At 38.9% G+C, this 24,605-nt stretch overlaps 3 protein-coding genes and 1 long non-coding RNA gene across 11 annotated transcripts; 2 read left to right on the forward strand and 2 right to left on the reverse strand.

Annotated features, from left to right (window-relative positions):
- The first annotated feature begins 1,429 nt into the window (after positions 1-1,429).
- Positions 1,430-9,148, forward strand: unc45b (unc-45 myosin chaperone B). 2 transcript variants are annotated; one of them, XM_042421265.1, is made up of 20 exons: positions 1,430-1,566; positions 2,260-2,421; positions 2,528-2,564; positions 2,684-2,859; positions 3,119-3,208; positions 3,330-3,497; positions 3,723-3,888; positions 4,050-4,220; positions 4,346-4,517; positions 4,871-5,171; positions 5,441-5,535; positions 5,804-5,945; positions 6,065-6,205; positions 6,352-6,479; positions 6,749-6,815; positions 7,079-7,192; positions 7,327-7,442; positions 7,572-7,689; positions 7,805-7,960; positions 8,433-9,148. In XM_042421265.1, exons 2-20 carry the CDS (start codon positions 2,260-2,262, stop codon positions 8,703-8,705), a joined length of 2,793 nt encoding a protein of 930 aa, XP_042277199.1. In that variant the 5' UTR covers positions 1,430-1,566; the 3' UTR covers positions 8,706-9,148. The 2 variants fall into 2 exon arrangements, with proteins under 2 accessions (XP_042277199.1, XP_042277198.1); XM_042421264.1 differs by lacking the exon at positions 1,430-1,566 and adding an exon at positions 1,865-1,875.
- LOC121903876 lies at positions 5,038-12,674 on the reverse strand. 2 transcript variants are annotated; one of them, XR_006098124.1, is made up of 3 exons: positions 12,636-12,674; positions 6,327-6,471; positions 5,038-5,125 (listed from the first exon to the last, which is right to left on the reverse strand). It is a non-coding gene; the product is annotated as an uncharacterized LOC121903876 (long non-coding RNA). The 2 variants fall into 2 exon arrangements; XR_006098125.1 differs by lacking the exon at positions 12,636-12,674 and adding an exon at positions 7,034-7,093.
- Positions 9,323-23,085, forward strand: LOC121903875. Of its 6 annotated transcripts, none has more exons than XR_006098122.1 (10): positions 9,323-9,404; positions 10,400-10,469; positions 10,969-11,012; positions 11,099-11,170; positions 11,266-11,505; positions 13,447-13,476; positions 13,565-13,654; positions 13,889-13,896; positions 22,455-22,536; positions 22,632-22,691. XR_006098122.1 is itself a non-coding variant. In XM_042421269.1 (10 exons), the coding sequence occupies exons 2-10, from the start codon at positions 10,465-10,467 to the stop codon at positions 22,855-22,857; spliced, it is 690 nt and encodes a 229-aa protein (XP_042277203.1). In that variant the 5' UTR covers positions 9,323-9,404; positions 10,400-10,464; the 3' UTR covers positions 22,858-23,085. The 6 variants fall into 6 exon arrangements, 4 of the variants coding, with proteins under 4 accessions (XP_042277203.1, XP_042277202.1, XP_042277205.1 ...); XR_006098123.1 differs by lacking the exons at positions 13,447-13,476; positions 13,565-13,654; positions 13,889-13,896 and adding exons at positions 21,925-21,954; positions 22,041-22,130; positions 22,366-22,373; XM_042421269.1 differs by lacking the exons at positions 13,447-13,476; positions 13,565-13,654; positions 13,889-13,896 and adding exons at positions 21,925-21,954; positions 22,041-22,130; positions 22,791-23,085.
- On the reverse strand, positions 19,143-21,881 carry LOC121903873 (golgin subfamily A member 6-like protein 22). The gene is made up of 4 exons (XM_042421266.1): positions 21,400-21,881; positions 20,657-21,282; positions 19,388-20,245; positions 19,143-19,292 (listed from the first exon to the last, which is right to left on the reverse strand). Exons 2-4 carry the CDS (start codon positions 20,684-20,686, stop codon positions 19,227-19,229), a joined length of 954 nt encoding a protein of 317 aa, XP_042277200.1. The 5' UTR covers positions 20,687-21,282; positions 21,400-21,881; the 3' UTR covers positions 19,143-19,226.
- Positions 23,086-24,605: the final 1,520 nt, after the last annotated feature.

Raw genomic sequence — 24,605 nt, forward strand, 5'->3', positions numbered from 1 at the left:
ATTCTCCTGTAGAATGAGTACTAATAGTTCTAATTTTTGATACTTAAAGCTTAGCTAAATATGTTTCTAATACTATTAATAATACTATTTAATGCGGGACTTGTAATGAAATGTGTTTACCACAAGTTCCACCATTGTATGACACGCTTAGTACAATACTTCCTTACTACTGCAAGATTGTCACGCTTAAGAGTATTGTGATGGGTATAATTTGCCACCTGGTGGCACCAAGGCTCCAATAGTCCACATGGCGTCTCTCTCACAAGGAGGTTGTAATGCATGTGCAATTCAGAGATGTAACAGGCTGTGGCCTTTGTGGAAAACTGATGAACCATACACATCCTCATTCAAGCCCAACCTTACATAAAGTCAATGAAACCAGACATTTTGTGCTATAACTCTGAATAAACAATTCTCTGAATAAATAGTTTTGTGCCCATGGATGGATGGATTTATATGAACTATAAAATATGCGTGAATAAGCATTATTAAGCTTGAAAGTGGAAGTGTGGTTTTCTGGATGTGTGTTGTGTGTGTGTATGATGAACTGGTGAATTGCTCAGAGTGATTGTCTGTCTTCTGCCAAGGGCACAAAGGGATAAACTGTAGGAATATGAATACAGTAAGCATGTGGTAAATAATTGGTCTCATCTCAGTTGAGAGAGGTTATGTGCAACAAAGGCCCCTGGTCAGAATCAAACTTAGGACTCTGCAGTATGCTTCTTAACAACTGGGCAACCAGAACATCTCATATTTTACTTAATCTTAGTGCCCGTTAATAGCTTTGTATGTAAAATGTATACAAACCCATCACTTATATATCTACATACAGACATGTCAAATTAATAGAACATTCCCTCAGAATGGAGGAAGTCATTGTGTTACTGTAACTTAATAGTTCTAATAGCACACCATAAGTCAAGGTGTTGTCCATAGGAGAACATATCCAAACTGTGAAATTAGTAAACAATGGTCCACAACATATCGAGGTTCCAGATCATTCTCTTTCCAGAAGCTACTAGGTTCCTCTGTGGTCCTACAGCTGTCAGTCCCCCCCAATGTCTCCATATGCACACACACTCTTTTAAACCCCCTCCCGCCACTTAAGCATCAGGCATTTGCTGGTGAGTTCTCAGCTGTCTATGCCCTAAATAGACTTTATCAGGAGCAGACCACCTTTGAAGGGGTCACTCTCACCAAATTCACTGGATCCATCATAATTGTTTGTTTCATAAGATGACTGATATTTTAAAGAGACTAGAAGGGAATTCGCTGTAACACAAGTAATCATTGTTTCTAAGAATCTTTAGTACAAAACTTTTCTTTGCGTTTTTGTGTTCTTCGAGTGAACCCCTAACTGTCATGGATGGTCCAACTTGGTTCTGTCCCATTTCATTGAGATCCACTATAAATATAAATGGAGGTGTGGGTGGGGGAAGGTTACACAAGTCAGAAGACGATTGAAACTACGGACTGAAGGTCCAGACTTTCCAAGCGGGAGGAAAAAACAGAAGAAAAGAAAATAGAGGAGGATTGAACAAAACACACAACACACAAATTCTGAAGGTACTGTACAGCTTCCACAGAGGTCTTCTTTTCTTTTTTTTTCTCTTTTTTTTTTTTAACTTTGACAGACATTCAGGTATGTAGAGGGTAGGATAAGGGGACAGAGGGGGGCAGACTATGCCTATCAGGGGAGTGGGAGCAGAGAGTGTCTGTCCATTACGAAAGTTGCATTTGTTGCAAAGCTCAACTGGGGTGCAAGACCATGCCCAAATAAGGCATGAGGGGAGGCCATTTAAAGTTAGAGATAGCATGTGCATGGCCATTTGCTACAGGAGACCCAGGTCAGCAGGACACTGATTGGAAAGTATGGTGAGAATAAACACATTTCTACTCCGACAGTAGTTTAAAAATAATATTATAATGCTGTCAGATTCTACTATCCTTCAGGGTGAATTAGGAATTGTGTAAATCTGTTCATTTTTTGAACTTCAAGTCAAAACCATGTAAAAAAAACTGCTTAACCATTCTGTAGATTCATTCTAACTCTTTTTTTAAAATATTTGTTTTATTCAATAATGTCTTTCTGTGACTGGAATGTTTGACTTTTGTATGAATCTTTGGTGGCTTTACCAAAGTACTGCATTTACATTGGATTGACTGACGACATTGACTGTTAAATTGGGCTTTGGTGAGCTAATACTGTCAGATACAAGAGACGAGAAACTAATAACTGATAATCCCATTTTCTACTAGATGGGAGATCCAATCCAGTTAAAAGACGAGGGAAACAAGCACTTCCAGGCAGGAGACATTGACAAGGCCATTGAGTGTTACACTAATGCCATCAAAGTGTGCAAAGACAAGAAAGTACTGGCTGTCATTCACAGAAACAGGTCTGCATGCCACCTAAAGAAGGTAAGCAGCATGCTAAAACAGTACAAAAAGAACGAGCACTGAATACATGTGTAATTCCTCTGGCAAATCTAGACTTTCATTAGAAATGTTTCTTTTTTTATTACAGGAAAATTATGCCAATGCAGCATCTGATGCATCTAAAGGTACTGTGGAGTAACTAATACAAAAGTTTAACCAAAAACAAACACAGAATAAAACAAAACGATAGGAGCAATAACACCAAACAACAAACTCATTATGACTCTCTCTTCTCACTATATAGCAATTGATGTCGATGCCGCAGATATTAAAGCCTTATACAGGCGGTGTCAAGCTCTGGAAAAGCTAGGAAAACTCGACATGGCATTCAAGGATGTGCAGAGATGCGCCACCATCGAACCAAAGAACAAGACTTTCCTGGAGACTCTCCGCAGGCTGGGAGCAGAGATCCAGGCCAAGGTGAGTGTTGAGAACAAAACAAATCACCTACACACAGACGTTTATACAAGACAATAAAAGGTTACACAAATCCCTTGACATACACAAATTCAGCATTCACTAATCTATAAGATGAAATCAGTACTTTTAGGTGTATTCGACATTGTTTTTTGGTGGATTAGAATTAAATGAACCATGATACTGAGGTAAGGTGTTAGATATACATGTATATCACTTGGAAATTATCAAAGTTTATTTATGGTTACATTTTTCTCCACAGCTCAAAACAACATTCTCCACAGACTCAAGAGTACAGAACATGTTTGACATTCTCCTCGATGAAGAAATGGAAAAGGACAAGAGGGAAAAAGTGGGTGTTTTCTGTAATTTGAAGCAAAACTTGTGATTAAGCTAGCTTCTTGTTTTATTGCTTGTTAGGATGTAGGGTGCAAAGTTCATTGATTTTACAATGCTACTTCTTTTATGTCTAGGCTGCCAACAACCTGATTGTGCTGTCTAGAGAGGATGCCGGAGCAGACAGAATCTTCCAGAATAACGGAGTGCCTCTGCTGCTCAACATGATAGAGACAGGCAAACCAGAGATGATCCTGGCTGCTATTCGTACTTTGTCAGGAATGTGCACAGGACACAAAGCTCGGGTGAGCATACTCATAGATATCGAGTCCAGACAAGGACACAGTGAAAATCAAAGAGTTATTGAGAAACCAGACAAAGACAATGACGTCAACTATGTAACCTCTTACAAACACAATAAAATCAGCATATGCATCATAATCATCCATTATAAGAATTATTTTATTTGTATAGCATTTTGTCTCATAAAATGTACTCAGTGTATATTTCTTTTCACTTCCCATACACAGGCAATGGCCATTATTAACATGGTGGGCATTGATAAGATGTGCAGCATCATGGCTGTTGACAATGAGGAGATCGCACTGGCAACATGCAACCTCTTCCAGTGCATCAATGACTCCCTTACTGGTGGAGATAAAAGAGAATATGGGAAAGAAGAAGCCTTGGTTTTGGGTAAGACAGAATCTTCATCTGTATCTTCAACAAAAAGTAGATTTTATTATGGACACTTATTCAGTGTTCGCTTTCTAATTTTCAATGAAACTCTGTAGAACCACACAGTATGGGGAAATGACTGAGACGTACAATCTTCCTTATCATCTGTCCTTCTGCAGATGCAGCCAAAGATCTGAAGACCATCCTTCTCTCTCTTCTGGAGATGGTTGCAAGTAAGAAGGTGTCTAGTCATGGCAGAGACCAGGCACTGAACCTCCTGAGTAAGAATGTACCTCGCCAAGACAAGAAAGAACAAAACAACTCCAGGACCCTCTTCACTATTGATCACGGTGAGCCACACAGCTGTAGCAGGTTACTAATTTGGTTTGAGCCACAGTCCATCATAGTATGCTAGACTCCCTGACATTTGTATTCAACAGATATCTATATACATGTATATTTGTATACTCTTCAGGTTTGAAGAAGATCCTCAAGGTGTGTGGTCAGGTTCCTGAATTGCCAGACCAGCTGCCCTTGACAGAGAACACACAGCTGATTGCCAGCATACTCCTCAACAGACTCTATGATGACCTCAAATGTGACCCAGAGAGAAACAACTACAGGGACGTTTGTGATGAATATATCAAGTATGTCCCAAAAATTTTTATTTTATTTATTTGTTTGTTTATTTAACAGGGACAGTGCACATTAATAAACATTGCTGTAAATGCTATTTTTCATCTGTAGTCCCTGGGCAGATGTTACAAAGTCACCCTAAAAACAGAATAGAATATGAAAATGAGATTGAAATTATAAAGTTACTGAGGCAATTTATAATCATGCGGAACAATGAATAAAATGAAGAAAAAAGAACATATATGATATTAATAAAAACAACATTCATAAAACACACTGTTGTAACCAAGACTTTCTAAATTGAGTCATCATAACAAGTTACTTAATCTATTGTGTTTTTTATCTTTCCCTTCCTTTTCCACAGATCCAAAATTGACCCCAATGACATGGACAAAACCATTCATGCTATCAACGTCATCTCAGGGCTGCTGCAGGGTCCCTTTGATGTTGGTAACGCCCTGGTTGGACATCAAGGTATCATGGAGATGATGGTGGCGCTGTGTGGCTCCGAGCGTGAGGTGGACCAGATGGTTGCTGTGGAAGCACTGATCCATTCCTCCACAAAGATGAGTCGTGCCAGCTTCATCATCACCAATGGCGTGTCATTGCTTAAAGACATCTACAAGAAGACCAAGAATGAGAGGATTAAAATACGTGCGCTGGTGGTGAGTGTTCCTGGAACAGAAAAGAACAAACACAGGTCAAAGTGTGTTTTTGGGCTCAGCCCATTGCACAATATAGAATAACACATCCCAGACAGTAGGAACATGACAAGACAGTACAGGAAAGCAAAAACATAATAAGCAGCTCCTTTTAACTATACTGGGCACGCAAGTCTAGTTGTTCCATATAAATTCTGTTAAATTAGAGTCCACAACTTCTTTTGTCCTGTGTGTTTATGTTTATGCATACAATATGTCCATGTCCTCACCAGGGTCTCTGTAAACTGGGCTCAGCTGGAGGTGATGACTACAGTTTAAGGCAGTTTGCTGAAGGCTCCACTGAGAAGTTGGCCAAGCAGTGCAGAAAGTGAGTATTCACACACAGATTGTTAAAGTGACTGTGCCAGAATCTAGCATGTTATTATCCATAAAGATAGACAAAAGACTGGTACTTATTATATGCAATGACTATAAAGTTCAATCTAGTCTGAATCTAGTTTTGATGGAAACGTTGTATAGATATAATTTCTTATAGGAATGAAGTGCCAAAATATCACAGCAACTTGTAATCCTACAATTTTTTTTATCATCTCTAAGTATTGTTATCATTAGTGTTTCCTTTTTTCTACTTCTAGATGGCTCTGTAATCCACAAATAGATTCCAAAACAAGGAAGTGGGCTATCGAGGGCCTTGCTTATCTGACTAATGATGCTGATGTGAAAGATGACTTTGTTGAGGATGAGATTTCTTTGAAGGCCATGTTTGAATTGTCCAAGGTATGAAAATAACAGACATAAAGAAACAAAAAACATTTTTGCAAGTAACATGTAGCTTCATATGTCAGGTTGGACATCACGCATTAAATATAACCTCTCTCCTTTCTCTGTGTTTTTAGTCTACAGATAAGACCATCATATATGCAGTAGCTTGCACCCTGGTTAACTGCACTAACTCTTATGACAAGAAGGAAATCATCCCTGAGCTGGTCCAACTAGCCAAATTCTCAAAGCAACATGTGCCTGAGCAACACCCCAAGGTACAGTAAAGGAGAAAGGAAAGGGAAATGAATCATACTCTCAGACGTGACATTTGATATACATAGGCAGGAAAAGTATAGGCAGGAAATGTTATGCATTTGCATACATACACACACTCACCATATTACCCACTTCCTTTTCTCAGGACAAGAAAGACTTTATTGAGAAGAGAGTGAAAAGGCTGCTGAAGGCTGGAGTCATATCAGCTCTTGCAGTCATGGTCAAAGCTGACAACACCATCCTGACCAACCAGACCAAGGAGATGCTATCAAGGTGGGAAAGGAAGCACAAACAGTTTTCTGCTCCAGGAACACAAACTGTTGACCGAGTCATAAGTTTTTGTATGGTCACTCTGTTAAAGCTGAGCTGATGTCATTGTATGGCTTTGAGTCATGCCTTTCTCATTCTGCTAGATGTATTTTTCTCACCCCACAGAGACATCTTTTCTAAATGCATAGCAATGAGGAAATGGAGACCAAAAAACTGCAACATTGCCTAGAAATATATGATTGCTGAAACTATTTTCTATTTTTTATCTTAAGGGTTTTCTTGGCATTGTCAGAGGATCCCAAAGATCGTGGCATTATTGTAGCCCAAGGTGGGGGAAAGGTGAGTCATAATTTTGGAAATAAATGTGAATCTATAACACTTCATGAAGTGACAATAAAATAAAAAGATGATCTTTTTGTGTGTTTCACAACTCAAGCATCAGGGTGCTTTACAATCTCTACAGCACAACTGAATCCTTAGAAAAACAGAAAGGACGGGCACAGTCACATTTGTATTACTATTAACTGAACAGACTGGTTATTGTATTGTATCCCAACTGTTGTTCACCACTGTTTGAATAACACCTCTGGCTCTGCCTTCAGGCTCTGATACCACTGGCGCTGGAAGGAACAGAAGCTGGGAAGGTGAAGGCCAGCCATGCCCTTGCCAAGATCGCAGCCATTTCAAACCCAGAAATTGCCTTCCCTGGTGAGAGGGTAAGAAATGCAACAGCAACTGTTTTGTTATCATTACACCATAACTGCAGCATGAAGCAGTTGATATGTGAGTGAGTGTGGAGGAATGGAAATTTACTGACAACTTTGCCTCTCTTTCACTCTCTTGGTAATAGGTGTATGAGGTGGTGCGGCCTTTAGTTAACCTCCTTCACACAGACAGAGATGGAATACAGAACTTCGAAGCTCTGAGAAGCCTCACCAACTTGGCTGGTTTCAGTGAAAAACTAAGGTATCCCTGTATTTCTCAGACACAGTGTGATGGTAGTTAAAAGCTAATTTCCTACAACTTAGTGACTTCACTGCAGCTTGCAGGTTTTGCATTATCATGTTTAAAGGAAAAAATTTACCTCTTTTGTAGAGTTAAGATTCTCAAAGAGAAAGCTCTGCCGGAAATTGAAAACTACATGTTTGAGGAGCACGACCAGATCAGACAGGCTGCCACTGAGTGCATGTGCAACCTTGTGACATGTAAAGAGGTGAGAACAGACTTGCAGCTAAAACGTCACATTGCACAAAGTCAATAAGCACAAAATGTAAACAGTTTTACAACAGGTGCGGCTTAGTTGAAAATTTCACCTCTGTTTATCTTAGGTCCAAGACCGTTACCTGGAAGATGGCAATGATAAGCTGAAGCTGTTGGTACTGCTTTGTGGGGAGGATGATGATGATGTTCAGGTAGCTGCAGCTGGAGCGCTGGCCATGCTCACTGCTGCTCAGAAGAAGCTCTGCACTAAAATGACCCTTGTGGTATGTACAACAGCATTTACCAGTGTTTTTACTGCAGAATGTGAATTATGGTGTCATATTAGAGTCTGTTTTGAAAATATGTGTGCCCCACAACTTGCACAACCAGGCAGGTGCAACAAGTGCAAAGAACCGGGTGACACATTGCACAACATGGCTCTGAATAACAGTTACTTGCTTTTGTTTAACACCTATTTTTAATTTAGGTCAGTGCATCTGCTGTTTCAATATCTACTGTCATTCCTTACTGAAAGAGTCACTGAAAGTGTCAAAGACACTGATGCTTTACTCCCATGATTGTTCAGTATGTGCATCATGCAATGCTGCTTTATGTATACTTTGTGGGCAAAATGCATCTTGCTGTGCCACGTGTCACTCTTTTTAAAGTTTTAAAAGCAGTATGTGACATTTTTGATTCATCATTCGCATACTTTACCAGAGTGTCACTGACTGACTGATTAATCTCCCCCAATAGACCACCCAGTGGCTTGAGATCCTGCAGAGGTTGTGTCTCCATGCCAACCCCAGGATCCAGCACCGTGGCCTTGTGATTGTCTACAACATGCTCAACTCAGACGACAGTGAGCTGGCCAAGAAACTGATTGAGAGTGAGATTCTGGAAATCCTCACAGTGATCGGCAAGGCGGAAGACAATCCAAAGAGGCAGGAGCCCATCGATGTGGCACGGTCATGCCTGGTCAAAGCTATGGATCTCAGCCTCATCAAACCCTTCTCCAGCCCCTCTTAAAATGCACACCAAGCAACAGCATCGGACATTCTTCTTTATTTCTTTTGTTATATAGAAACTTTTTTTTTTCCAAATGATTTTTCCACATAAAGGAAATCAAAGAATTAATCAACCTGGCTAAAAATCTCTATAAATAATCTCTCACAATATAAAGCAGTGTTGTATTTTTTTACAGAGACTGTTTGGAGCCTGGGATATACAGTAGTACGTAAATATTGAGGATTTTCCACCATGAAGGATCTGTTCTCTGTTTGAAATAGGGAGTAACTGCTATTATTTCTGTTTGAGTTGAACTGAAACTGTGAAATAATGTTTGAAGATTGATTAGTTCAAATGTCATCAGTTCACAAGATGAAAGTGAAGCAAAAATATACTATTTCAATATGTATATGTTAAATGTTGTCTTTTTTGTATCTTTCACAACAAGGCTTGAGTTTTGGGAAGATGTTGTTGTTGTCGTGTATTTTTTGCTGTTGCTAGTGATTATATTTTTTTTCAGTTCCCTTAAAAATATTATTTCCAGTAATTTCCACGATTGAGTGAGTGGGAGGGGTTTGGGCGGGTCTTGCATATGCGGGTCTTGGGCGGGTCTAGAAAGCAGTATATAGTAAGTATATACATGCACTTCTAGACAACGGAGTGTTTTTCGAAGTGGAGGCCTGTCCGATCGCAGTGATATTAAGATCTGGATCTTTTCAGGTGAGTGAAGATCTCCAGACTCATTTTTCCAGCAGCACTTGTGCTACCAACTTTCTTATTTGGTCGCACTTTTTTTTTTCAAAAAAATTTTTGTACACATTTTTTTAAGAGTGTGCGAGTTATTATTAAAGTTCACGTGTCCGCATTTGTGCGAGTGCATCTTCTGCGGCGGCCCGTAAGGAACGAGGGATGAGGAGAGCGAAGAGAAAGAGGAGAGGCAGCGGGATGGAGGAGAAGGAGCCACAGGTGCCGGTACCTCGCTTCCTCGTTAAGATGCACTCACAAATGCGACAATGCGGACTTTTAACTCGCATACTCTCAAAATAATTTGATATGATATGATATTCATGATATTTCCCTAATCACAACCAAGTGGTTTTTGTGCCTAAACCAGACCTTAACCGCAGCCTTGTCACATCATAAAACATCATTATTCAACTGATAATGGCTGTTTATCATATTCGTGGTTTGCATAAACGTACAATGCCAACGTTTTATTCTGGCGACTGGGTTTGATGTCCACACAGACAGCGTTGCTGCTGAAGCGCTGTTACCTGTCTTTCCATATCTAGTTTGACTTTGATAATGACAATCGATAACAGAATACCCCAGCGTGCAGCGCGCAGGTTGACCCGCAGTGGTGACACTATATTTTTTCATGTCTGTGACATATTCTACAGATATAGACATTCAAACTATAGTGAAAAAGATATGAATCTCTAGACACGCCGGCTCAACGAAAAGCATTAAACCCACGCAGAACACATCCTGGCACAGAGCCAGCCTTCTTCTTAAACCATTAGTGGCATAGCAAAAACACTTTCCCGGAATCACAACAGGGTATGCACACGTCCATGAAATAGGCATAGTCATACGGCTCAGTGATAAAATGCTCCGTGCGACGCTGTTACCGACGTGCAGGTGTACGTGATTTTAGTCAGGTGTGGGGGAGCCGTCCCCCGTTCCAACTAAACGTAGCCTATCTTCCTGTTTAGGTTGTGCACATTCGTACTAAGCGGACCGCCACTTGGAGAGAGGAAAAGTTATCTCAGAGCAAGAAATGGGGTAAGTCATTGGTTATAGTTCATCATAAGTGGTGCTATCCATTGTTTGAATGGCAACATGAAAATGAAGTTTAAACACATATTCCCACAGCAACATTCATGATAAAGTTTCCCTATTGATTGAAATACTGTAAATAGATTTGTTCAGGCATGTCTGATAACAGTAACAGTAAAACCCATCTCTTCACTAAGTGACTCTAACTAGCTTTTGTCCATGTGAAAGATTCACCTTTGGGTTTCAAATGTCTTAGAAACAATTTTTGTACTTTTTTTCTGACTACCATACAACACCAATGTTACTTACAGTATGTTTTCACTATGAGTCACGTCATGTGTGGTGTGGTTTTGAATGAAGGATGACACATGACACAGTCATGTCAGCCGAAACAAGATAGAAAAGCTAACAGAACTTACGTAAATGGTGCAGTATCATGGTGGGCGATACTTAGAAATTCTGTGATGCTAAGTTTCTGATGGGAAACTGAATGTGTCTCCAACAGTACAGCCAAGAAAAGCTTCACAGTACTGATCTCTCTCATGAAAGGTAGGTTTCTGACAATATACCAACTTTAAATTGGGTCCAATCTCAACCACCAGCCTTAGATTGAGTTTGTAATTTTGTCTTGACAGAGCAAATCTGCCTCTTTCTGCTGCTGTGTGTTCCCACACTCACTCAATGCTTTCCAGTGACTGCAGCTCAAGGTACTTCCTCTCTTGTTTATGTCATTCTCTACATCAGAACAAAGACGTTTCCTTTCAGTTTATGTGAGTTACTTCATAGATGTATGATGTTACAGGTGGACAAAATCACATGCAGCTGTTTTTCTGCGAGACCCCAGGATGTGCCACTGATGTGACTCGTGTGTTTTGCAATGACAAGCTGGTCTTCAATAACACTGACATCATAAGTTGCACAGACCTTCCACCACCCAATACTGTCTGCCAGCACAATGGTCGGGCATTCATTTCCAGGGATATAGCTAGTGTCTGTGAGTTTGAAAGGGCCAATGGTTATATGGAGACCAAAGAATGTACAGGTATTTACTTTCTAAGCCCTTAATTTACTGTTCAGTGTGATTTTCTTGAAATCATTCTCACCTGGCTCAGAAAACAACAGATTGCACGGATCGAGTCTCTTTACATGCACACCAGTATCCGGGTCCTGGTGGCGTTTTAGCAGTTTTTACTGTGTTTGAACATTTGAAAACTAAGGGCCAAATCCATAAAGAGTGGATTGTGCCTGCTAATAGCACCATGAATTGTGCGGCATTTGCACCTGCAATCTACCCCTTTTTAAGGTCCTACTCACAAACAATTTTGCGCCAATGATATGCCGGCACAACAACTCCCATAAAGTTCTACAGCTGAGCGCAATTTACCCTTGTTTTGTGTCTGATTGAGTGAGTGGAGCTGTTTCCAGTGTTTCAAGCTTTTCTCCACATTTCAGCACACAGTTTGGTCCATAATGAAAACTGTAGAGAGGACAAAAGCCTTTAATTCACAAACTTTGTTGTAGTTTGCTTCTTTTACTGTCTAGTATTTTGAATTTATAACTTAATCTACTGAAATGTCACATGTCAAAATACAGCTATTAATGTGACTCAGGCAGGTCTGAAACATGTTAGATTAATGTCTGAATCTTTCTATAGTGTTATTCAGGTGTCATTGAATGTATCCGGCATTTCACAGAAACATCAGTACTGATGTTCTGTTTGTTGCCCACAACTGGCTGCAGCATCACACAGCAGCTGAAATGATAAGTGTGTCTCCAAAATGAGAAAGAGACTGTGGGCATTATGCACGTGGCACAGCAGCGGTATCTTCATGAACACTGGATCGGTCAGGATCTGACGGTAGTTATTGTTCTGTGTTAGACAGATCAGCTGTTACACACAGATTCCAGGTTTATATGGTAGAATTATTTGTAATAAAGCAGCCCCTTACTGCGTGGATGAATCGAGAGCTCTGTCAGAGCTGTTATTTTTATTTTTAAATCTGAGATACGCCCGCAACCCACCTTGATCCTGTATTTCTCTGTTTTGTGTCTTCAGGTTAGGCTAACCCATTGTTGCAAACTTTGGAGCTAACAACAGACGTGACTTTTTAGCATTTATTAACTGACACACTGTAGTCTGTACTGTACATCTACTGCCAACTTACTACTAACCTTTTCCTCTGCCCCGCTCACATCCACCGTCACTTCTCTGTCCCTCGCTCTTTCCCACACGCTACGCAAACATACTCCTTAACGGAGCCACGCTACCAATAGTTTCCCAGGCAACGACAGAGGTTGACTCATCGCAATGTTGAAAAACCTGAATATTCTACATGTGTACTGTGACGGAGGTAGAGATACTGTCATGTAAACCTCTTATCCAGGTTTTTGTTTAGTCTGTCATGTGAAGTTTGTCAATAAAACAAACAAAAGGAAGATAAACATTGTAATGATGATCTATGTGGTAAATTGAAGGTGAAAATCTGACACCTGTTGTACAAATTGATTTGTTACTCTATTATTTTGTTACCAAGGCAACCAGAAACCACACTGGGTTTATACTTGTAGCAGGATTGTTGATGAATTAAACACACACCTGCTGATACAGGGATAGGAATGAGGTTTTTCTGTTCAATGGGAACATTACATCCTGCATATGATCAAAGGATAAAACCAGGATGCTAGTGTGCATGTAAACACAATTGTTTCAAACTAGATTCAGTGCTGCATATCATGCTTGGGCTTATAGGCTCTCGAAATAAAGATAGCACTCGAGTCTGATGAGGGTGGTTTATACAGTTTATATGTTTCTTTGTTTTGGACTGTTGCTGTCAGGGACTGATGGTTCCAGCTGAGGGCGCCGTTTCCACAAAAAAGCCAAATTAAATCCTAGATTTATATGTATTCTCAATTAAATGTTTCTATCCAACATGTACAGTATGTTGTTTGACACTATGTAACACTCTCTTGTTTTTTCAACTAGACCTGAGCAACATTTGTGATTTAATCAACGGTAAGCTTTTCATGCAGATACACACCTTACATCCTGCTGCCCACTGATGTGATTGACCATTGACTGGAGATTTTCCTCTTTCCTCCAGCTCCCACATCATCTCCCATCTCCACCAAGGGTCAACAAAATGTCGGGGAGCACCATGCAAAATGGGGAACCATTGTTGGTGGAGTTCTTTGTAAGTACTGAACACCAATAAATGTGATACTTTGTCTGCCTACGCCATGTTTTTTCAACATCTGGATAGGTTACTGTTACTGTTACCCATGTCTGCCATGAAGTGTTACTATTAAATTCTGTAAAATGTGGTTTTTTGCTACTAATCCTACTTGCTTTTACTCTGCCATCCTCTGTCTACTTGCTTTCGCTCATGGCTGAATTGCTTGTCTTTCAAATTCTGGCTAAACTAAAGACAGCCAGGTGAGATCTAAATTTTATCATGTGCTGCATTTATTGTATATTTATACAATTATATTAAATGTCAATTTCTTGATTCCACAGGTTTGGTATTAATAGTCTCTGGTCTCATTGCATTTTTCTGCTCTAAAAAGAAAGACAGAGACCGCAATCAACAGCCAGCAAGGTAAGTGAAATTATGTCTTATTCATAAAATTCCTTTATTCATATTTTAACTGTGATGTTACAGTAAAAACACTTTCTCATTTTTAAAATGAACTTGTTTCAGTGACTCTGGTGTGACTTTACCCCTAAGAAACATGCAAAGCTCTGGAGAAACCAGTGAGAGGTTTGTGAACATTTAGCAAGCAGCATATTCCCCACAGTATGTGTAATTGTAGATATACAGTAAAGAAACTGATTCTGTGCTGACTTTTTACACCTTCAGGGATACTGACTGTGATCCTGGACTGACTGATGGCAGCCCTCCTTCTCAACGTGACCACGGAGTTTAACCCTTATGCCTCACTAGGGATTTTAGTTTTTGGATTATTTTGGCTGTGTTCATGCTGTAGCCATGATATCTGGCAAAGGAGTATGTTTTTTTTATTGAATTTTGGAAATTAAACCACAGATCCTATATTAAGTCCATAATAAACTGTGTAGAAACAATACTAACTTTCAGCATGTTAGGGCCCTTTTAAGTCCCATTGAAACCCATTAAAACCACATTTTTTGATCCCATGATTGCTACAGCATAAATTCATACATTCTGTTTTATAAGACTTTCAAACTGAAGCCCTGGCTTCAAAATTGAAGTTTTTACTATTTTCCAGCTAATTAAGCCATTTTCTCTTTTTTAACTCTTTGTGCCAAATGCATGTTATTTTCCTGGTTTCCAGCAGGGCCATTAATCCTCTATTATGAATACTGCAGCCAAGTATTCACAGCTTCAATGAGTTGTATGTGTAGGTAGGGATGCTTAATGTGGTGTATGTGCCTGTATGGAGAAACTGGTGTGTGTGTAGCCAAAATACAAAAATACTCAAATCCTTATGGGAAAAAAAGGGTCTAATGTAAACACAAAAACTTATTCTACCATTAATTCATGCATTCCACCACCCCTCCACTCATACACACATGCACGCACATGTACACTCACAGGTGTGTGTGTGCATGGAGTGACAGAACAAGTGCATAATTGTCACTCATGTGACAGCTGCAGTCGCAGTTAAACTTATAAATACAGCCAGCTATGCATTTCTTACTTGTGACACACACATGCACTCACTCACTCACTCATTGATTTCTGTTCTGAATTTTTTGGATGTTGTTTTGTAAATTTTGGCGAATTTACAAAAGCTTTTGGGGTGATGTCTGGTCTGCTCTACACTCTCAAAAACCACTACACCTAGGGCCAATCCCATTTCTTTATTTTCACCCCTTGAAACAGAGTTAGAAGGGGTAGTGGTTGAAATATTCCTCTATGAAATGGGACAACCCTTTAGACTGGTCAGATTTGGACTAGATTATCCCAGAGAGGCTAAAGATTCTTTAAAACACAGTTTCAGATTTGTGAACATTTATTCTATTTCTGAAAATGCAAAAAAAAAAAAAAAAAAAGGAGTGATTTTTCTGCCTTTTTCCCATCCAGATCACATTAGATCAGGTCCAGATCAAATACCACTATACTAAGACTAGTCTGAATTATGATGTTTCTAACACAGGCCACATTAAAAGCATTGTCCCAAGTAAGGGGCATGACCTTGGAAGATGCAGTGAGGGACGTTAACCATGGTCAATTTGAGGAAAGGTAAGAGAACAACAATCATTTTGTATTTAAAAGAAAAGTGAGTAAATAAAATTTTCTCATATCACAAAAAGATATTTTGTGATTCCCTTTTTCAGTTTTCACTGTGTTTTAAGTTTTTTCTCTGGAGTCTCCTTGGTAATCTAGTCTGGGTTTGACAAGTCCAAGTATAGTGGTTTTTGATCTGGACCTGGTCTGATGTGGTCTAGATGTGAAAAAAACAGTGAAATCTCACTTTTTTGCATTTTCACAAATAGAATAAGGGTTTCAAGGTCAATAAGAAAGAATGCTACAGTAAAAATGAATAAAACTTAGGACTATGATACCCTGTGATGTCCCTTGTATTCCCAGTATTGGTTTCCCGAGACTTTTTAATACTGAGCAGGTAGGACCTCAGCAAATAGGCAGAAGTAGCAATAAGACTGAACATCATTTTAACATGAGTAAGGACAATAAGAAAAAATGCTACAGTTGAAATGATCAAAATTTAGGATTGTAAATCAATTAAAGACCATTTCATTCTATGATCCGTTCTCATTTCATCTCCTTATTACCCTGCACTATAACAAATTTCTGTAAAAATACAGCCAAATTCCAACAGTAAGGTACTGTTCTTCTATATATGGTAAAATACTGTAAATTCTGATGCACCTTGGAGCTAAAACCAAGAATGGACATTAACAGTAGGCTACTGTAAAATACAGTATTTTCATTTTCGCTCCTACAGTAATGGAAGGACAGAAGCAACGTGCAACCATTAACATCATATAAACACCGTTCATCCATCTTTGTGGAATAAAACCAACAGGTCAGTAATATCTAACTCAGAAAATAGAATTACATTTGTGCATCTGGTTATCCAATTATTGACTATGCTTAATTTTTGCTAACATTAAATTGGTATAATCCTAGCAAGCACCTGACAGGCACAAGAGAGCATTTTCAGGTAGTGTTCTTCAGTTTGAAGTTTGAATTACTGGTATTTAAACATTACTGGTATTTAAACATTATTTTCACTGCTGTTTGCAGTGAAAATAGTTTAGTTTAGTTTAAAGATTATTTTAGGATGGCTGCTTTCTCTTGAACTATACATCAGTGAAGGCTAACATTAGTCTGGTCAGGATATTATAATTAACAGATTTACATTGACCCCCTTTGAAAAGACATGAACTTTAAGAATTAATTTTTCAAACATACTTGAATATACTTGGCATATTTGAAAGTTTTTGAATAAATGTTCAGTTCCATAAAGCTGTCACCTGTCTCCTCCTCTTTTGTAATAGATTTTGAGAGTTACACATTTTTAAATGTAAAACTGAGCTGATCTCATTATTGGACCATTAAGATTGAAGACACATTGTTATTTACAGTATATGTCTGTGGTTTATAGTTGTTTTTATTAATATGAATAACAAGAAAACTTTTCAGTTGTTTACTGTGGCATTTACAGTAAGAAACTGTTCACATAGTTTACAATAGCAACACTGTAAAAATACAGTATATTACTGCAGGCCTACAGTATCAAAACTGTAAACCTCACATTCTACAGCCTAATACTGTAAAAAGTTTCACAGCACTTAACTGTTAAAGTAAATTACAGTAGTGACACTGTAAAAAAAATGGTAAAATGCTGGCAACTACAGCTGCCAGTAGTTTACTGTAATTTTACAGAGAAATGTGTTACAGTGTGTGCAAAGAATAGTAGGTTGTAGGTTCGTATACCCTCCGTCCAAAGCTTTGTTCAACTTGTTTGATAAGAGGATAAACAACAAATATACAATACATTAAATATATATATATATATATATATATATATATATATATATATATATATATATATATAAACATATAAATATTATACCAAAACCAGAAAGCAACTTGTTTTTTGCTTTGTTATATCTTTATTATCTGCCCCTACTGCATCTCAAAACATTATCATTGGCTATGCTCATAGCGTAGATAAATAGATAGATTAAACGGTGAAAGATATCTGCTTGAGGTTATTAAATACCTGTGCATCACCCCCCACCCCACAACAGAAATGCATTTCCCCATTAAAAGAGAGCCTGTGAGCATTTATGCACAAGGCACAGCAGCATAACTTCATTGATCTATCTATCTATCTATCTATCTATCTATCTATCTATCTATCTATCTATCTATCTATCTATCTATCTATCTATCAAGTGTATCTATCTGTCTAGGCTATGAGCATAGTCAATGACACTGTTTTGAGATGCCTAGGGGCAGTTAAATTAGATATAATGATAAAATGTGTATAAAATCAGTGTGAAGTTGTGGCACCTTGTCACATTTCAGATGTCAATGAGTTGTTAGCATTTCCACCAAAGAGACATTTCCCCTCTACACCTCTCGCATGATTTAATTTCAGTGGCTGTTCACATGTTTCAGTATTTCACAAAAAGATAAGATCAGAGAAAAGTTTAAAATTTAGATACAGATTTGTGTATCAGAACTTGGTTTTGTCTTTGTGAGAGAAAAAAATACTCATTTGTGAAAGAGAGATGTTCAATCTTCAATTCATGGAAATGTTCAGTTTATGAGCTATATCTTTTCAAACGAATGTGCTAATCAAAGCCTTGATGTGATGATTTAACCTACAGCGCCTCACTCTGGCCTCCAAGGTCTCATACAAGAGATGTTTTATGTTCATGGTGCCAGGCTGGGAGATAAGGTGGAAACCTCAGATGAGTAACAACAGCTGCCTGCTTTATTTTCCAAGTAGAGTTCATTCTTGTGATTGATTCATCTTGTGGTCCTTTGGATGAGGCCTGACTCCAGCTTCAGAGCCATAACTTAACTAGTATATAAAGTAGCTCAGATCAGCTCCGCCTGAACCCTCTTCAACAGTAAAATGCTGCTTACACACTGATGTGTCAGTAACAATCTAATAATGTCACATATCATCATTTATCAGTTACAGGGGACTTTTGGGGCCCTAATTCATTTAGAGGCCCCAAGCAGCTGCTTAGTTTGCTTGATGTGAGACAGCGTTTGAGAGAAAAGTCACAGTTTAAAACACAGGATTTAAAAAACAAAACTTCATAACTTCAGTCACTGAATTTTAATGACTGATTTACAGAAAATACATGTAGGGAGAGAAAGGGGGGAGGGAGGGGTAAGGGTAAGGGTGAGGGGAAGGGGAAGGGTGAGAGTAAGGGAAGAGTGGGGGAAGGGTAAGGGAAGGGTAAGGATGAGGGAAGGGTAAGGATGAGGGAAGGGTAAGGGTAAGGGTGGGGGAAGGGTAAGGATGAGGGAAGGGTAAGGATGAGGGAAGGGTAAGGGTAAGGGTGAGGGAAGGGTAAGGATGAGGGAAGGGTAAGGATGAGGGAAGGGTAAGGGTAAGGGTGGGGGAAGGGGAAGGATGAGGGTAGAGTGAGGGTGAGGGAAGGGTAAGTGTGAGGGTGAGAGTAGAGCGAGGGTGAGGGTGAGGATAGAGTGAGAGTGAGGGTGAGTGAAGGAGTAGGAGAGGGAGAGAGGTGGGTGAGGTGGGAGAGGGGTTTGGGGAAAGAGGGAGCTGTTGTTATTTGCTGCGACTCCAGCTGCAGAAGCTCTTCTGCTTCTTCTTCTCCTTTTTCATCAGGAGCTCCTGAAAAGAGAAAAACAGAATATTTTGAGTTCAGTTTCAAAGCTCTGAAATGATCTGAAATCAATTGTTAGAATTAAAAAGATGAGGCAGCAAACCTGAAGCTGGAGGTTGTCATTGGTGAGGCGCTGGATCTGTTCTTTCATCTGCGCCTCCTCATGGATCCAAATCTCATGTTTGGCCTGCAGCGTCTCCTCCAGTTGTTTTTTCTCTTTCCTCCACTGGTGTGACCTCCTCTCCCAACTCTTGGACACTGTGGAGAGCTCCTCTCTACACTTACTGACTCTCTCAGAGAGCTCCTTGCGGAGGCTCTCTACTCTCTCTGAGAGCTCTCTCTGGTCTTTCTCCATTTTTTCAGTCAGCTGCTGTCTGAGTTTTTCCTCCAGTGAATTACAGGCCAGTTGACTTTCTTTCAAAGCTGACTGTGTTTCACTCAGCAGGGCCAAGGTGTCGATATGAGCCGTGGTACGTTCTCTTCTTTTTTTATTGGCCCTGCTGATTTCTCTCTCTTTTTCACTGAGGAGCTCTTCCAGCTGGCTGACTTTTTGCTGCCAGCTCTCTTTCTCAGCGTGGAGGCTCCGTTCAAGAGAGATGATTTGATCATCTCTCTTTCTGATGCCCCCTGCTGCCTTTTCCAGCACTTGGTGTAACTTCCTCCACCAGAGAGCATTGGCAGAGTTGTACTTTTCTTTCTCAGAAGAGAGCTGGCAGTGAAGAGACCAGATCTCTTGTTCTCTGTTCCTGTTCTTGTCCTTTTCCTCTTGGAGGTCACTCTTCAATGCCGTGATTTCTTCCTCAGTGACAGAGAGCTTTTCCAGAAGTTGCTCTCTGTCACTTCTCCAGGTCTCCCTCTCCTTGAAGACCATGATTTTAGCAGCGGTCCTTAACTTTTCTTCCCTCTCCTTCATCTCACCCTCCATCAATTTCCTCATCTCCTCCATCCCTCTGTTGTAGTCCTGTGCAACACAAACACAGAAATACATGAAGACATTTTCATATCACTGATAGCTCTATTTTTCCTTACGGGAAAACAGTCATCTGTTAATACTGAGAGGAAATAGATATCACATTTACACTTTATACTAGAACCCTTCAATAAATCCTTTATTTATTGTTTATGTATTCATATTAATCTGAGGTATTTATCCAGGCAGACATTCACATATATCCATGTGTTCATCTGACTGACTGTGAGAGATGAGTTTAAATTAAGACGATAAATTTGTATGAAATGTAATCTCATTACAAACTGCATCTGTGCTGATAAAAAGTGTATTTGTTTAAGCTTTAGACACAATACAAAGCCATTAAAACATGCATAGTCTTGTGCAGTAGTGCAGTGTTACATCCTGGTTTGAACATCTTACCCTGCTGGCTCTACTCTCTCGTCTTTCCATGGTGGCTGATGATCTTGAAAACGTTCTAAAACGTGAGATAGATGTAAAATCTTGTCGAGTGTCTGACAGATGACTTTCTCTGAAGACGAATGTGTGTCTGTTCAGCTGGTGAAGAGATTGTGTTCTGTTCTGAGGAACTCACATATAGACTCTTTACATTCTAGAATGGATTTGTCATAAACGCTGACATCATAACAGGAAGACAAACATTCTTCTGTAGACTGACATCATGCAGCTGAAAGAGCTCAATCAGTTTGAATGATCACACAGATGTTAAACAGAATAAAATAAATGATTGGAGCTCAGAGAAACCACACAGACAGTGTTGATCTTAGTTCTACTCACAGAAAGTGAACAAGCTTTTGTCCTGCAGTTCGTGGACACAGCATCATGTACACATCACACTATACTGAAGTTTCCATTGTATATAATAGGAGGGTTCCAGGAGTTAAACTATTGTGATGGGCATCGGTCAGGATGCGTATGAAGGATACCATGAAAACTTGAATTCACTCTCAAGATATTTATTTAATAATGTGGATTTGTAGAAGTGTATGGGGAAAAGCAAGGGGGGGAAAAGACACATGGGTCTATATCTGAAAGAAAAGAAATACAAGATTAAATGAACACAGAAAATTATTCTCATATCTTTAAAAAGGAAATATTGTTTCAACGAACTAAGGATAAATTGTGGTGCAAAATAAACTTCTTACCAATTCTGCCGCCCATACTGGGTTCATACTTGTAGCAGGGATGTTGAGGAATTAAACACACTGCTGATACAGGGATAGGAATGAGGTTTTTCCTGTTCAATGGGAACATTACATCCTGAACATGATCAAAGGATAAAACCAGGATGCTAGTGTGCATGTAAACACAATTGTTTCAAACTAGATTCGGTGCTGCATATCATGCTTGGGTTTATAGGCTCTCACAATAAAGATAGCACTCGACTCTGATGAGGGTGGTTTATACAGTTTATATGTTTCTTTGTTTTGGACTGTCGCTGTCAGGGCCTGACGGATCCAGCTGAGGGCGCTGTTTCCACATTTAAACTCTTGAAAAATCTCTGCTGCCACCTCTTGCTGACTTTAAATCAGTGCACACATCACAAAAAACAAAACAAAAAAAGCCAAATTAAACCCTAGATTTATATGTATTCTCAATTAAATGTTTCTATCCAACATGTACAGTATGTTGTTTGACACTATGTAACACTCTCTTGTTTTTCAAACTAGACCTGAGCAACATTTGTGATTTAATCAATGGTAAGCTTTTCATGCAGACACACCTTACATCCTGCTGCCCACTGATGTGATTGACCATTGACTGGAGATTTTCCTCTTTCCTCCAGCTCCCACATCATCTCCCATCTCCACCAAGGGTCAACAAAATGTCAGGGAGCACCATGCAAAAGGGGGAACCATTGTTGGTGGAGTTCTTTGTAAGTACTGAACACCAATAAATGTGATACTTTGTCTGCCTACGCCATGTTTTTTCAACATCTGGATAGGTTACTGTTTCTGTTACCCATGTCCGCCATGAAGTGTTATTATTAAATTCTATAAAATGTGTTTTTTTTGCTACTAATCCTACTTGCTTTTACTCTGCCATCCTCTGTCCACTCGCTTTCGCTCATGGCTGAATTGCTTGTCTTTCAAACTCTGGCTAAACTAAAGACAGCCAGGTGAGATCTAAATTTGATCATGTGCTGCATTTATTGTATATTTATACAATTATATTAAATGTCAATTTCTTGATTCCACAGGTTTGGTACTAATAGTCTCTGGTCTCACTGCATTTTTCTGCTCTAAAAAGAAAGACGGAGACCGCAATCAACAGCCAGAAAGGTAAGTGAAATTATGTCTTATTAATAAAATTCCTTTATTCATATTTTAACTGTGTGTAAAAACACTTTCTCATTTTTAAAATGAACTTGTTTCAGTGACTCTGGTGTGACTTTACCCCTAAGAAACATGCAAAGCTCTGGAGAAACCAGTGAGAGGTTTGTGAACATTTAGCAAGCAGCATATTCCCCACAGTATGTGTAATTGTAGATATACAGTAAAGAAACTGATTCTGTGCTGACTTTTTACACCTTCAGGGATACTGACTGTGATCCTGGATTGACAGATGGCAGCCCTCCTTCTCAACGTGACCACGGAGTTTAACCCTTATGCCTCACTCGGGATTTTAGTTTTTGGATTATTTTGGCTGTGTTCATGCTGTAGCCATGATATCTGGCAAAGGAGTGTGTTTTTTGATTGAATTTTGGAAATTAAACCACAGATCCTATATTAAGTCCATAATAAACTGTGTAGAAACAATACTAACTTTCAGCATGTTAGGGCCCTTTTAAGTCCCATTGAAACCCATTAAAACCACATTTTTTGATCCCATGATTGCTACAGCATAAATTCATACATTCTGTTTTATGAGACTTTCAAACTGAAGCCCTGGCTTCAAAATTGAAGTTTTTACTATTTTCCAGCTAATTAAGCCATTTTCTCTTTTTTAACCCTTTGTGCCAAATGCATGTTATTTTCCTGGTTTCCACTAGGGCCATTAATCCTCTATTATGAATACTGCAGCCAAGTATTCACAGCTTCAATGAGTTGTATGTGTAGGTAGGGATGCCTAATGTGGTGTATGTGCCTGTATGGAGAAACTAGTGTGTGTGTAGCCAAAATACACAAATACTCAAATCCTTATGGGAAAAAGGGTCTAATGTAAACACAAAAACTTATTCTAGCATTAATTCATGCATTCTATTTTATTATTATTATTCTATTTTATTAATTAAGGCTTTCAAACTGAAGCCCTGGCTTCAAAATCATAGTTTTTACTATTTTTTAGCGAAAATTGTAGCGAATTTATTCATCTGAAAATGGTGTGTTTGTATTGATATGATTTCACCACCACCCCTCCACTCATACACACATGCACACACTTGTACACTCACGCGTAGGCCTTCTGACTCTAAAATATTATTGAAAGATATTATATCTGATACAAATGCCTACATGAGTTACAGTACAGTATATGCTATTGAGCTTTGAAGGTGTGTGTGCGCATGGAGTGACAGAACAAGTGCATATTTGTCACTCATGTGACAGCTGCAGTTGTAGTTAAACTTATAAATACAGCCAGCTATGCATTTCTTACTTGTGACACACACATGCACTCACTCACTCACTCATTGATTTCTGTTCTGAATTTTTTGGATCTTGTTGAATTGTTTTTGAATTGTTGAATTTTGTTAAATTTTGAAAAATAAATGTTGTTTGAAGTGATGTTGTATTTATGGTTTATTTCAAAATAAGGTAATATGCTATTAGAAGGTAAAAACTTTGGTTATAGGACACTTTACATAGACTGTAAGTTAACAGGTCAGATTCTTATATTGCACAAAAAATAATGATCCATAAATATCACTGTTGTTGCTAATCATTGACATATCCCAGACTGTGGTAAGCCTGAAAAAAACAATTCCCCATTACCTTTAGTATATTGTTTTTTTTTTATGAAAATTAGTGGTATCATCACAAACTGGCATTTAAAGGGTTAAAATTCTGAAAATGAGTGAATAGTTGGTAGTTATGCACAAGACTGATGTTGGTAAAAAAATTCAAATCAGTCAAAGTGGAAAAAAAATAAATATAATATCTATATGGCAGTTTTTGATGGGGACCAATACTAAGTCAGTATTTGTGGTATGGCAAAATACAATGTCCAGGTACATCATGTGTTTATCTCACGATATCCGAATATGCCCTCATGACAAATATGAAGCTATCTGATTCTAACTAGAATACAACCAGGTCTGCACATATCAGCAGTATTACTCAGTCAGACAAATATGATATAACATGAAGTACAAATGAATTTGCTTATATATAAAGGGCATATCAATGGGGGT

The sequence above is a fragment of the Thunnus maccoyii genome, chromosome 9 (genome assembly GCF_910596095.1).
Source record: "Thunnus maccoyii chromosome 9, fThuMac1.1, whole genome shotgun sequence".
Taxonomy (NCBI): domain Eukaryota; kingdom Metazoa; phylum Chordata; class Actinopteri; order Scombriformes; family Scombridae; genus Thunnus; species Thunnus maccoyii.

What these genes read in the sequence shown, in the direction of transcription:
- unc45b (XM_042421264.1), top strand. An exon ending in GCACAGGACACAAAGCTCGG is followed by an intron (nt 3,498 to 3,722) that starts GTGAGCATACTC and finishes TCCCATACACAG; the next exon opens with GCAATGGCCATTATTAACAT. An exon ending in TTGGCCAAGCAGTGCAGAAA is followed by an intron (nt 5,536 to 5,803) that starts GTGAGTATTCAC and finishes TTCTACTTCTAG; the next exon opens with ATGGCTCTGTAATCCACAAA.
- LOC121903875 (XM_042421269.1), top strand. An exon ending in GGAGACCAAAGAATGTACAG is followed by an intron (nt 11,506 to 21,924) that starts GTATTTACTTTC and finishes TTTTCAAACTAG; the next exon opens with ACCTGAGCAACATTTGTGAT. An exon ending in TCTGGAGAAACCAGTGAGAG is followed by an intron (nt 22,692 to 22,790) that starts GTTTGTGAACAT and finishes TTACACCTTCAG; the next exon opens with GGATACTGACTGTGATCCTG.
- LOC121903873 (XM_042421266.1), bottom strand. Translation starts at nt 20,686, where the DNA reads ATGGAAAGACGAGAGAGTAGAGCCAGCAGG. An exon ending in GAGAGAGTAGAGCCAGCAGG is followed by an intron (nt 20,246 to 20,656) that starts GTAAGATGTTCA and finishes TGTGTTGCACAG; the next exon opens with GACTACAACAGAGGGATGGA. An exon ending in ATGACAACCTCCAGCTTCAG is followed by an intron (nt 19,293 to 19,387) that starts GTTTGCTGCCTC and finishes TTCTCTTTTCAG; the next exon opens with GAGCTCCTGATGAAAAAGGA.